Source organism: Helobdella robusta (assembly GCF_000326865.2).
Source record: "Helobdella robusta unplaced genomic scaffold HELROscaffold_37, whole genome shotgun sequence".
NCBI lineage: Eukaryota > Metazoa > Annelida > Clitellata > Rhynchobdellida > Glossiphoniidae > Helobdella > Helobdella robusta.
In genome coordinates, this window is record NW_008704785.1 from 222307 (window position 1) to 235444 (window position 13138).

The following is a 13138-nucleotide window of genomic DNA, read 5'->3' on the forward strand; positions in this document are numbered from 1 at the left end:
ATGTATGTATGTATGTATGTATGTATGTATGTATGTATGTATGTATGTATGTATGTATGTATGTATGTATGTATGTATGTATGTATGTATGTATGTATGTATGTATGTATGTATGTATGTATGTATGTATGTATGTATGTATGTAGGTATGTATGTATGTAGGTATGTATGTATGTATTCGACGATATACACCATGTATGTAATCGTATATAAGTAAGTTATCCGTATAGAGTCACATCATTTTGACATTCCATTTAAATTATTTTCGAAAAATGTGCTGTAACTTAATATATTTAACATTTTAACAAAAAAAATGAATAAAATAGATTTATTACAATTAATTAATTATAATTTTGATATAAATTAATTTAAAGGTTAAACTTGAAAATGTTAAAGTCTTCTTTTCAAAAAAAAATTTAAGAAAAATTGACTACACCTTTGCAACAAATAATTAAACCAAATGCGACAAACTATTGATAAATTGCTGAATTTTGACTGATTACAAAAGCCAAAAGACGAAGTAATAATATCGCAACAACACCATCCTAGCAGCAATACAAAGAGACATTAAAGTCGAAATGACATCAATATAAAATGAAAATAGCATCACAACTTAGTTACGTCAATAGATAACGTAATTGTATAAGGTTATAACATTGTAGAATTAAATATCGAAAAACTAATTCTATATTAGGAACTAGATCGGTTAGTTTGGTAATAATATTTATTATTGTTGTTGTTGTTGTTATTGATTTTGTTTCAACATTGAGTTGTTGCTATAATTTAAGCTTTTTGATTTAAGTCTGCTAGCGGCTGTAGTAGTAGTGTTACTACTACTACTAGTAGTACTAGTAGTAGTAGTAGTAGTAGTAGTAGTAGTAGTAGTAGTAGTAGTAGTAGTAGTAGTAGTAGTAGTAGTAGCAGCAGTAGTAGTAGTAGTAGTTGTTGTTGTTGTTGTAGTAGTTGTACTAGTAATAGTGGTGGTAGTGGTAGTAGTAGTAATGAATAGAAAGCTAGCGTTGGTTGGTCCGTTGGATGGCTGGCAGATGGGTGTAAGGAACAAACATGTTCAATGAAATCAATTGAACAAATGTAGGATGAGAATTGTACATGATGTCTTTGTTGGGTTGTCTTGAATAGTATGTTGTTGTCGTTGTTGTTGTTGTTGTTGTTGATGCTGTCATTGTTGTTGATGCTGTCATTGTTGTTGTTGCTGACGCTGTCATCGTTGGCGTTGTTGATGTTGCGAATGTATCGTTGTCATTATTGTTTAAACAGTTTTAAAAAAATAACGAATTAAACAAATTTAAAATACATATGAGAAATAATTCTACGTGAACATAATTTATGTCTAAAAAGGTTCCATATATGACAGAATGATTTAATTAAAAAAAATCATACAACACAATTCCAAACCACAAAGTTTACAAACAGAATAAGAAGACGGACAGGTAATAGGACAAACTAAGATATATAGAAAGCGAGACAGTAGAAAGGAGTAAGACAAGATTCAAAGGTGTGAACTTTGATCCGCATGTAGTTTAAAAAAAAACTACTGCACCGCGACACCCAAAAGGCTCTTGAAAGAACATTTAATAACGCATTGCTCTCACTTTTCTACCCAGTTTTTCATTTATTACTAACTTATTTATACAATATTATGAACAGTTCGATGTTACTTAAATATAATTTTATCAATCAATATGTGAAAGTATATTATACACACACGTACATACACACAAACACACACAAACACACACACACACACATTATCATTGATGCACTGAAGAAATGACAGTTGCATGCGTCCAGTTTAATATAATTATTCATCGGTGTTCGTTTGTTTTGTATATAGCTTTCTATGTACGTGTATGTATGTACGTATGTATGTGTGTATGCATGTGTGTATGTGTTTTTATGTGTGTATGTGTTTTTATGTGTGTGTATGTTTTCACGTGTGTGTGTGTATGTAGTTTTGAAGTAAATAGAACATCTTCCAATATATTCAACAGTTCGTTCGTGTCTTTACATCTCAAAGCAATCTCATCTCCGTCCTCTTTATTAAATAAATGCAAAATTGCATATTTTTTTATGGTTGTAAACACACACACACATACACACAAACTTAAAATTGTTAATACATGTATATGTATAAATATACTATGATTCTGAATTTTTCAAGTGTATCTGAATTGTCATGTATACGTATGTGCGTGTATGTAATGTATCAAGAAGACCTTGTTCAAGGATTGCATGGTATGTATGTAGGTGCATTTTGTACGGATGTGCGTGTGTATGTGTGCGTGTGTATGCATGCATGCATGCATGCATGCATGTGTGTGTATATGATGTACGTGCATGCATGTTTATTTCATTGTGGTTAAATTCAATTTCGTCTGCATCATACACAATTGCAAAATTTATTGAAAATACTTCAATGTTTATGATAAACCCATGTTCCTCTGTGTTGAAAAGAACCCATGCAACAAGTGAACTCCCGACATCAAGCTATTCTCGTCGTCGACCGATAAAAATAATGAAAATCGTTTTTGTTTTTACGTCAGCTTTTGTTAGCGCTTAAGCTTGTATACACAATTTAAAATGTCCCCAAAGCTTACCTCGTTGAGAGCTATTGTTCGGTTAGCTGGACGTTCTTTGTTGATGTTGGTATCTTTGTTGTTGTTGTTGTTGTTGTTGACGATGTTGTTGCTGTTGTTGTCGTTATTGTTATTGTCTGTTGTTTTGGTCTGTTTTTATATTCGCCTGCTCACATAAGTGTAGGCATGCATGCTAATGAGATGTTTATGTGTGCATCTTTGATTGTGTGTGTGTGTGTGTGTGTGTGTGTATGTACCTTTATCTATGTACGTAAGGGTGTGGTGGGATAGGGCATTGTATTCATAACTATTAGAGGGATAGCCAAGGTAGAGGAGCCTCAGGGTTGCGGTCCTCCCAACATTATGTGTCTTAGATAAGGTTATGGTCCAATTTTACAAAATCTCCATGAGAAGTTTTAAAGTTAAACCCTTGCAACCTTACCCATAAATGTGAATGAAATCTGTCCATCTTACTTGTGGAGAATATTTGAGTTTGATTCAAAATGTAAAAAAAGATATCTCGAAATCAAAAAACAACTAGAAAAAACAGCAGCAGCAGCAACAACAACAATAATAATTTTCTTTTTTCGTATGTTTACCTCACTCACCATCCATCTAATCCAAACATACGACATCTTCTACAGCTTTCATTCAACTGCTTCGCATTATTTTCAAATCTCGCCATACTTTATCAAATAGTCGTTTTCAATTTTCTTAAAATGTTTGGATTTGACTTAAAAAGTTGAGGATTATTCTATATAAAATGCTGATTTTACAATGTAATTTCGGTGAACTGACTTTAAAAATATAAGGAATGCCTTTTCAATGTTAAGTTTTGCAAGATGTTTAAGGAAATTCTTCTTGTTCGTAGCAGTTACTTGGTTTATTGGATATTTTTGGGATGGTACAATTACTATTTATAATCTTATTTGTGTGTGTTATTAAATTATTATTCAGTATTTTGATGATGTCTATAAAAATGTCCTTATTTACATTCTCCGCCTGGTTGACTTGTCTAATTTGTGAGACGTTAAATTATTATTTGCCAACAAAACATGGAGAAATTTAAAATATTAGAGGCGAAGGTACAAAATTTGTGATTGATTGAATCATTGAATGAAAGAAAGAAAGAAAGAAAGAAAGAATTAATGAGTGAATGTACGAATGAATGAATGAACAAATGAATGAATAGTTGATTGAATAAACGAACAAAACAAACAAATGAACAAAAAATGAACATCTGAAAAAACAATATGCAAACGTTTTAACAGACAGACACATAAACTCATTGTTGAAGCATGAATGAATGAACGAATGAATGAATGAATGAACGAACGAATGAATGAATGAACGAACGAATGAATGAATGAATAACGGAGTGAAAAATAAATGAATAAAACAGCCGAGAAAGATTGGTTGAGCAAGTGAACAAATAAATGAGTGAAGGCTTGAATGCATAAACAAACATCAAACGATAATAAAATTTTATGGAAGAAAAAAAAATTCTGAACAAGAAGGCACAAACGAACCAATGTTTTAAAGAAATACACACACGTACAAACACACACGCACAAACACACACGTACAAACACACACATACTCATACACAAACACACATACACACACAAACAAACACTCACAAACAAGCAAACGCAATAACGGAAGAACAAAATTTAAAATCGCACGTATGCAGACGACAGGAGTAAGCACGAATATGAAAAAAAAATAAAAAAGATAGGACGATATGGTGAAATAAATTCAAAAAATTTAAATTAAAAAAGTGAACTTATTTAATTAAATCAAACAGAATACGAAAAACATCGATAATAATTAACGATCAAAAAAATATAATTTATCATAAAATAAAATAAAAATAATCAAAAGTAAATTAAAATTGAATTAAGAGATCCATAAGAAAGACTTGAGAGGTCTGAAGATGTCGTTGTTGATATGCACCAGAAAGAGGGCTAACCTCCTCACCTCCACCACCATCATCATCATCATTATGACGTCATTGTTTTACTTCCGCTGCATTCAAGGTCATTCCAAAGGGCAGTCGGCGGGTAGCGGGTGAGATTTTGAAATTTTTATTAGCTATCATTTTATTTATTTATTGATATTAATTATTTTTATTATTATCTTTTTCATTGAAATGAATAAACGAACAAACAATACCACAACACATGAACGAACGAACATACAAACGAACGAACGAACGAACGATTAAAGAACAAAAAAGTTGGACATGATAGAGAGCATGTTGGATGAAAGCAGATACAACAGCAGATCAAGACCCCAAGCTGACACCGGTAAAAAAACATCTTTTTCATAATTTTTTAATAATTTTTCATCTTTTATAAACATTTTATCATCACAGATTTACAAATCTTTATAATTATCATCATAGTTTCATCATTCCTTTTCTCTCCCTTTCTCTCTCTCTCTCTCTCTCTCTCTCTCTCTCTCTCTCTCAAATGATGATTATCCTTCAATGCATTAGACGAGGATTTATTATTTGCACTCGAAAAACCAGCTATCTCACCCATTACTCCATCTAATCATATTACACGACGTATCATATCATGTCATGTATCATGTCTGTATCATGTCATGTATCATGTATCATGAATGCAAAACAAAGTATTGAGATCAATACACTATCGTGTGTATGTTGAGTCTGCCGGCAATCAATGGATTAATCCTTGCCTAATCCTATTTTAAAGCTTCTATCTGGTCATTATTATCGCTTCTACCATCGGCCAGTAACGTCAAACAATTAACATTTCAACACCATCTTGTCATCATCAGTGTTATCACTCTTTTAATTCATCATCATCTTTATCGTAATTATCTTAGCTGATGTGATAATTATGGCATCTTTGCTGATGATGTGATAATTATGATGATGCCTTCTTGCCATCATCATTATCATCATCATCATCATCACCAGCGTTATCATCGTCGTCATCATCATCACCAACAACATTATCATCGTCGTCGTCCCAGTCGTCGCTTCATTGTCGGCTTTTCCTTTGATAACACAGCCACTTGAAAGCCAGTCGTCTGTGAATGATGAATCAATGATCACTTCCTCGAGCAAAATTTTTGTCCCCATACGATAATATAAATATATATATATATATATATATATATATATATATATATATATATGAGTGTCTGTGTTTGTGTGTTTGTGCGAGTGTGTTTGTACGTGTATGTAGATATCATAAAAATGTTTATATATCAGGTATAGATTTTTTGAGTTTTTTAATTCCAAATTTGATAGAAAATTTTCCTTTAAGGTTTCTAATGATATTATCAATACAGCGTGATGCCCTGTTATTGGCTGAGATTTCATTCAAGATATTATTTTTTTAAACTATTTTTTGGTTTAATGTGTGAAATTGTCTTTTGGCACATTAGCATCTTTTCTGCCTGAAATTAATTTTTCGACAGCTATATTATCATCATTATTTTCTTCATCATCGTCGTCATCGTCACCATCATCTCAACTCAATTATAGGTAAGCCGTTGAACATTTACATCAACATGAACATCAACGACATCAGCTCTATCAGCGAAACTAAAATGGTTGGTTAGGTTGGTTAATTGGTCGGTTGGTTGGCCGGCCGGCTGGCTGGTTGGTTGGTTGGTTAATTGGTTGGTTGGTTGGTTAATTAATTGGTTGGTTGGTTGGTTGATTGGTTGATTGGCTGGTTGGTTAGTTGATTGTCTTATTTTCATCAAAGAGAACGAACTTTTATTTTAATTTAATTTAGAATAAACCATTTTATTATAAAAAAAAAAACAAAAAACAAACCGCAAAAAATTTTATCGGCTTATCATGCCATCTCCGAAATTTATTTATGTTAAACATGCATGACGTCATCAATAATGAAAACAACAACAGTATTAGGATCGAACAGTAGCCGTAATATTGAAACATTCAACACACATGCTCTATCTATCTGTGAAGCTAACCAACATCGCTAACAGCATAACACCCGGAATAACAACTTTATAACCAATATCGAAAGATTTTAATATTTAAAATTTTTTTGCCGCTAGGTTGGGAGTATCGAACGTTGCTATTGTCGCCTGCCTTCAGAATGGTCGGAGTTGAACGCAGCATGCACTTGCTAGCGTGTGATTATTGCATGTAGAAAGTTTTTTTTTAAATAACTTCGAAACAGCGGTTTGTTGGAAGTTTTGTGAAAATACTTTAAAGTCTTTCGCAGATTCGTAAAAAATTGAGGCTGAAAACGATTCTAAGATAAAAATAAAAAAAGAAAATTTGAAGTTTGCTTTGATTGACTGACTTTACGAAATCTAATTTATCTATCAATTTTTTTTTATAAAATAAACTGCGTTAGTAAAAATTTTTATAAAAAAAAGTTAATCACCAATCGAACGATTTTCAACGAACGAAACAACATCATCGCCACTGCAAGTGTACGACCATCCCTTACACTACTGTTCTCGAAATTCACTTCCATATCTCTTCAGATACACGACGCGCTAGGAATCGTTAAGAAATTAGATAGGTCACCTCAACCGAACATGCATTCTCGTAAGACAGATTCTCATGGGAAATTTAGCGACAAATCAAAATCGTGGAAGAACAACCACAATTCTCCTTTCATTGAAATCAATTTGAAAAACTCGACAGAAAACTTCAAAATCATGCCTGGGAAACAAGCGAACGCCAAGAATTTTTACTCTGGCGACGCCGACACCAGGAACGACCAGTTCCTCGCCTACCAGGAGAGCTCGAAGCTGGCGCGGGACCTCGCCGAACGTGAGGAAAGTTTCCACACAGGATCGAGATTGAGTCAGCATAGTCGTCACAGTCAGCAGAGTAGTTTCAGCCATCAGGGTCATGAGGCTCACACTGATGAAGCGATTGTCAGCTCCAGTCTGGACGTGGAACAACCTCTGTCTAAGTTAGCGAACGTCGCTGAAAACAAAAACGATCAACTTGTGAAATTTTCCAATCGCTACCTTTACGAAACAGTTAGCTGTAAGAGATACGATTTGCAGAGTCAGTACTTTAATAAGGAGAATCCCCTGATTGCAACTATAAAAACACCGGAACACCTGACTACAAAGTACAACACCAAGCCTGAACCGCCTAAGAAACGTTTCACTTTGGTCAAAAACATTTCCAACTCCAAGAAAAACCAAATCCCAGATTCTTTCCTGGAAAAGCCAATCCTCATCGGTCAGCAGTGCAACATACCAAACAGCATCACCTGCAAGATAGATGGCAGCTTATGGCGGCCGAAGTGGTCCCTGGACAGAAGCGAAATTTCTTGGTACCGGAAACACTTCAGTACAAATGAACCACCTGTGCCGCAACCAAAATTGAAGTTAGATGCCTTCAGTAAGATTATCCGCCCCCAGCCTGGTCCTTGCTTCTTCAAATAATTTGGACGTGAAATCCTGAGACGAAAATGTGAATGAAAGTGTGGGAAGATGTGGGTGAAAGTGTGTGAAGAGTTCAACAAAGGCGTCGAACGTACGAAATCATTTCAAAAATTTAAAATTGAACGTGTACCATTTTTCAAACTTTAAAATTTAAAAAAATTGTCATCAACAAATGTTCATCTTTACTCATTATGGCTGGCCTGTTGCGGCAGGATGTCATCACCATTACGTCACTATCGTCATTCAGCCCTTTGCTATTATCATGTTAACATCATCACCATCTTCAACATCGCCGTCCTTTTCAACCGCATAACGTCATTATATTGAAAAGATAAAGAGCAGATTTGAAAGCAACACCATCGTCGTCATCGCCTTCATCATCGTCTTCCTCTTCATCGTCTTCATCATCGTCGTCCTCATTATAGCCATCTTCATCATCATCGTCATCTTCTACTTCCTCGCCAGCAACAGCCAACCTAAGATGACAAACACGTCAGGACAAAATCAATTTAGAAATCTAATAATGCATTTTATTTCCCAGCTCGGGACCTGCTGCTAAAAATATTAAAAGCATTTCAGCGCTATGAAAATTTTTCCGGATTCAACAACATCCCTTATGTCTCCTCCGCATTTAATATCAACAACAACAACAACAACAACAATAATAATAATAATAATAATAATAATAATAATGATGATGATGATAATGATAATAATAACGGGAACGACTATTATTTCAACCTTCCAATAAAATTATGCAATAAAAATAGTGTTAATTTAATAATAATAATAATAATAATAATAATAATAATAATAATAATAATGTTAATAATAACAATATAACAATACAATAATAATAATGATAATGATAATAATGAAAATAATAACGAAAATGATGATGATAACGTTTTAATGATATTATAAGACTTTTCTTTCATATCAATAGTCGAAAATAATTCTTTTTTTTCTCCCTTAACAAATTGTAAATAAATTTTTTCCATTACTTTTAAATAAATTTAAAGCTGGAAAACCACAAACAATATTTGTATTGAATTATTATTCATTCATTCACTCGTTCATTCACTTATTTATTTATTCATTCATCCATTCATTCATTTAATCATTCATTCAATCATTCGTTAATTCAATCATTAACTCGTTAATTTATTAATTTTTTGAAGCCCTAATAAGCCTATAAAGTATCCAGTTGGGCAATTTTGTACGCACACACAACACAACACACACACACACAACACACACACAAAACACACACACATAAAACAATCACACACAAGCACACACTTAATATTCCGACGGTTCTACCAATATCTACCAATCAATCAAAAACATGAGACAAATATTAATATTACGTTAACGATAAATTACCAAACTCATAACGGAAATAACATTAATGTGTGTACGCGCGTGTGTGTGTGTGTGTGTGTGTGTGTATACGTGTGTGTATGTGTTTGTTGATTTTTAATATGAATACAGAAGACCATCGTTATCGATGCTTAAGAGGATTATTTTAACATTACTTAGATCGTGAGATGAGTGTTTGAATGGTTTTAGAGTTATGTTTATTTGCGCGTGTGTACGTGTGTTTGTGCGTGTGCGTGTGTACATACATACACACATTCATCATCATCATCATCATTGACTTCATCGTGATCATCTTCCTCTTTATAAGGAATATCTGAAACATGATAGCCTGGTTTTATGACCAAAATCCTTATGCAAGAATTAGTGCACCCTCTTAATCACCCACCATCATCATCTGTAGCAGCAGCATCACTATCTGGCATGCACACACACACGCACACACACACAAACTCACGCACACACACACACGCGCACACACACACGCACACACACACACACAAACACACACAAACACACACACAAACAGGAATTCTCGATGACGATGTACTTACGGCAGATGTGGCGAGATGAGCGCCTGAGATACACGCACACGAAATCAAACTTAACACTAAACCACAGACAATTTGATAGACTCTGGACCCCCGATGTATTTGTACGCAACCTGAAAGCCGGGGTTTTCCACCAAATTACCGTTCCTAATCGTTTGATCCGAATCTCTCCAGATGGGACGATCCTGTATAGCCAACGCTTATCGCTAACGCTGGCCTGCGATATGCAGTTCAATAAATATCCCATGGACAATCAGACGTGCAAAATTGAATTGGGCAGTTGTTAGTTGCGGATTTTTGATGGTTTTTTATAAATTTTTTTATGTTTGTTTATTCGTTCGTTTGCTTGTTTGTTTGTTTGTTCATTCATTTATTTATTCATTTGTTCGTTCGTTCACTCATTCATGTATATGCCCGTTACATTTTTATATATATTTGCAAACTGGCCATCACGTTGATTTCTAACTCAAATAATCATCTACCACTAGGTGATTATCGCCGTCATCCTCATCACCAACATCATCGCCTTCACCACCAACACCATCATCGCCGCCACCCTTACCACCAACGCCATTATTGTTACTACCCTGGCCACCAACGCTATCATTCTCAATGATGCAGACGCCTACACAACTGACGAATTAATGTTTTTTTGGCGAACTGATGCGAAGCCCGTGGAGGTGAACCCTTCCATCAGCCTGCCAGAGTACATCATCCAGGGCATCTCACACATCGTTTGCAGCCAACAGATGAGTAGTACAGGTGCCTGTGTTTTGTTGTTGATAACGGTGTGTAGTAGTAGTTGTTGTTGTTGTAGCAGCAGCAGCAGTAGTAGTAGCTGCAGTAGTAGTAGTATCCTTAATTTCTATTTTATTACGTCATTTTCAGGCAACTTTCCGTGCTTGAGGGCATATTTCCACCTCGAAAGAAGGTTGAGGGCCTACGTGTTGTCAGTCTATCTGCCCAGCTTGCTGGTTGTACTGCTGTCCTGGGTCTCTTTCTGGATTGATCTGGAATCAGTGGGTGGTGGTGCTGCTGCTGCTGTTGTTTTTGCGGTGCTGGTAGTGACACACACTATGATGGCGGCGTGATGGCTCAATGGTTAATGGCGTCTGGTCTTGCTATTGCTATGACTGGGTTCGAATACAAAGAGATCCCCGCCTATCATATGCAATGTGTATGATGCGTGGTTTGCACACGTATTCTTATACGCTGTGTGTGTTTGTCGTTGAAACCTCTGGAGGAAACGCAAAAGAGAGAGAAACCTTTTTTAACTTTTAACACACACATACACACACACACATACACACACACACATACACATACTTATATACACCCATATTAACAGGTACCAGCACGCATATCTCTGGGCATACTGACAATGTTGACAATCACGACCCAGAGTTCAGGTCAAGGTCGTTTCCCCGCCGTCTCCTTTACGAAGGCCATAGACGTCTGGATGGCTACCTGTCTGGTTTTTGTGTTTGGCGCGTTCATCGAATACTCAGTCGTCAATGTTTTGGCTAGACGGGATAAAAATAAACCCTGTCCGTCTACTAAGAATGTTGGTTTTTACGTGATGCGGTTGGCTGGCGATTGTTTATTACTATTATTATAAATAATCCGATAATTATAAATAATAATTATAATAAATTATGAAGTTATAATTAATTAAATAATTTCTTAAAAAAATTATCGTTCAGACTTCATTCAAGAAGTTGAAAGCAAGACTGTGGTGTACAGACATAACGGACGCGGCTTTGGTCGACATGGTTTCTCGTTTCATATTCCCCATCATGTTTTTCATATTTAACTTCATCTATTGGCCGCTGTATCTTCTCAAGTAATTTGATTGGTCGGCTGGTTGGGTGGCCGGTTTTCAAGTAATCTGATTGGTTGGCTGTGTTTGGTGGCTGGTTCTCAAGTGATCTGATTGGTTGGCTTGTAGGTGACTGGTTTTCAAGTGATCTGATTGGTTGGTTGGGTGGTCGGTCGGTCAAAAGTAAACAAATTTTTGTTGTAACTAGTCAGATTAAATGTTGAACCAAACACTGAATGGTGGCAAACAGTTATTTATCTACCGTTGCTTCATTTATTAATATTAACAATATTATAAGACCAACTGAACTTTATTGATATTAATTTTATCTATTTATTATTTAATTTACGTTTATGTGTATTAGATAAGGTTATCATTCTTATTATATAGGTTTGTACTAAAACACTTTGCGTGTACGTGTGTTTGTGTGTGTATGTGTGTAATTGTGTGTGTTTGTTTTTGTGTGTGTTTGTGTGTGTTTGTGTGTGTTTGTGTGTGTGTTTCTAACAATTATTAATCATTACGTTTCATTTGTTAATTCATGTGTTTCTAACAATTATTAATCATTACGTTTCATTTGTTAATTTAATAATAATAATAGACATTTCAATAATTATTTATAATTTCTTAAAATGAGCTTTGCCCTGCATTTAAAACAGGCCCCAGCGTTATTTGTACATACATTTTAGGCACGCACGCACACACACACACACACAGCCATGACCCCACTGTAGTAGTAGTAGCAGCAGCAGCAGCACTAGTAGTAGTAGTAGTAGTAGTAGTAGTAGTAGTAGTAGTAGTAGTAGTAGTAGTAGTATTAGTAGTAGTGATAGTGTTGTAAATATAACTTGGCAATCGATTGAAAGAAAACATTAATTTATTTAAGTCTCGAGATTAAGCTTAGCCTATTTTAATAACACTAACAGAGATGCTATTAGTAATAATTTTTTTAGAAATTTAATTAAAATTAATAATTTTGTTAAAATTGGCTAAATTATTTAAAATTCGCTGATAACGTATTAATGCGTCTTTAAGCATGAATAATGAATAAACACGTTATGAGCTCTAATCATCCAATTGTTCAGTTAATTGCATCGTAATTCAAGAAAGTTCTTAGAAGTTATAAAATCATCATTCATATTTCTGTTGCGCGTGTCAGTTTTAGCAGAAACTGTTTAAATATAAAGTATATTTACCAGTATTTATGACAACGGTTATTTTTTAAACTTACGAAAAAATTAGAACAAAAAACGCGATTTTTTTTGTTTTACTTCAACAACTTCAAAAAACTTGTATTTACTTACAACAAATAAATGATTTTACTCTCTCTCTCTTTCTCCCTTTCTCTCTCTCTCTCTCTCTCT

The 13138-nt window shown here is 34.5% G+C and overlaps 1 protein-coding gene across 1 annotated transcript; it reads left to right on the top strand.

Moving 5' to 3' along the window:
- Positions 1 to 6119: 6119 nt before the first annotated feature.
- On the top strand, positions 6120 to 11573 carry HELRODRAFT_83631 (hypothetical protein; the record flags this gene model as incomplete). The annotated part of the gene is made up of 5 exons (XM_009023673.1): positions 6120 to 6188; positions 9934 to 10237; positions 10577 to 10717; positions 10844 to 10974; positions 11304 to 11573. Coding segments are annotated over 5 exons (915 nt in total), but the record flags the coding sequence as incomplete, so codon positions are not given.
- Positions 11574 to 13138: the final 1565 nt, after the last annotated feature.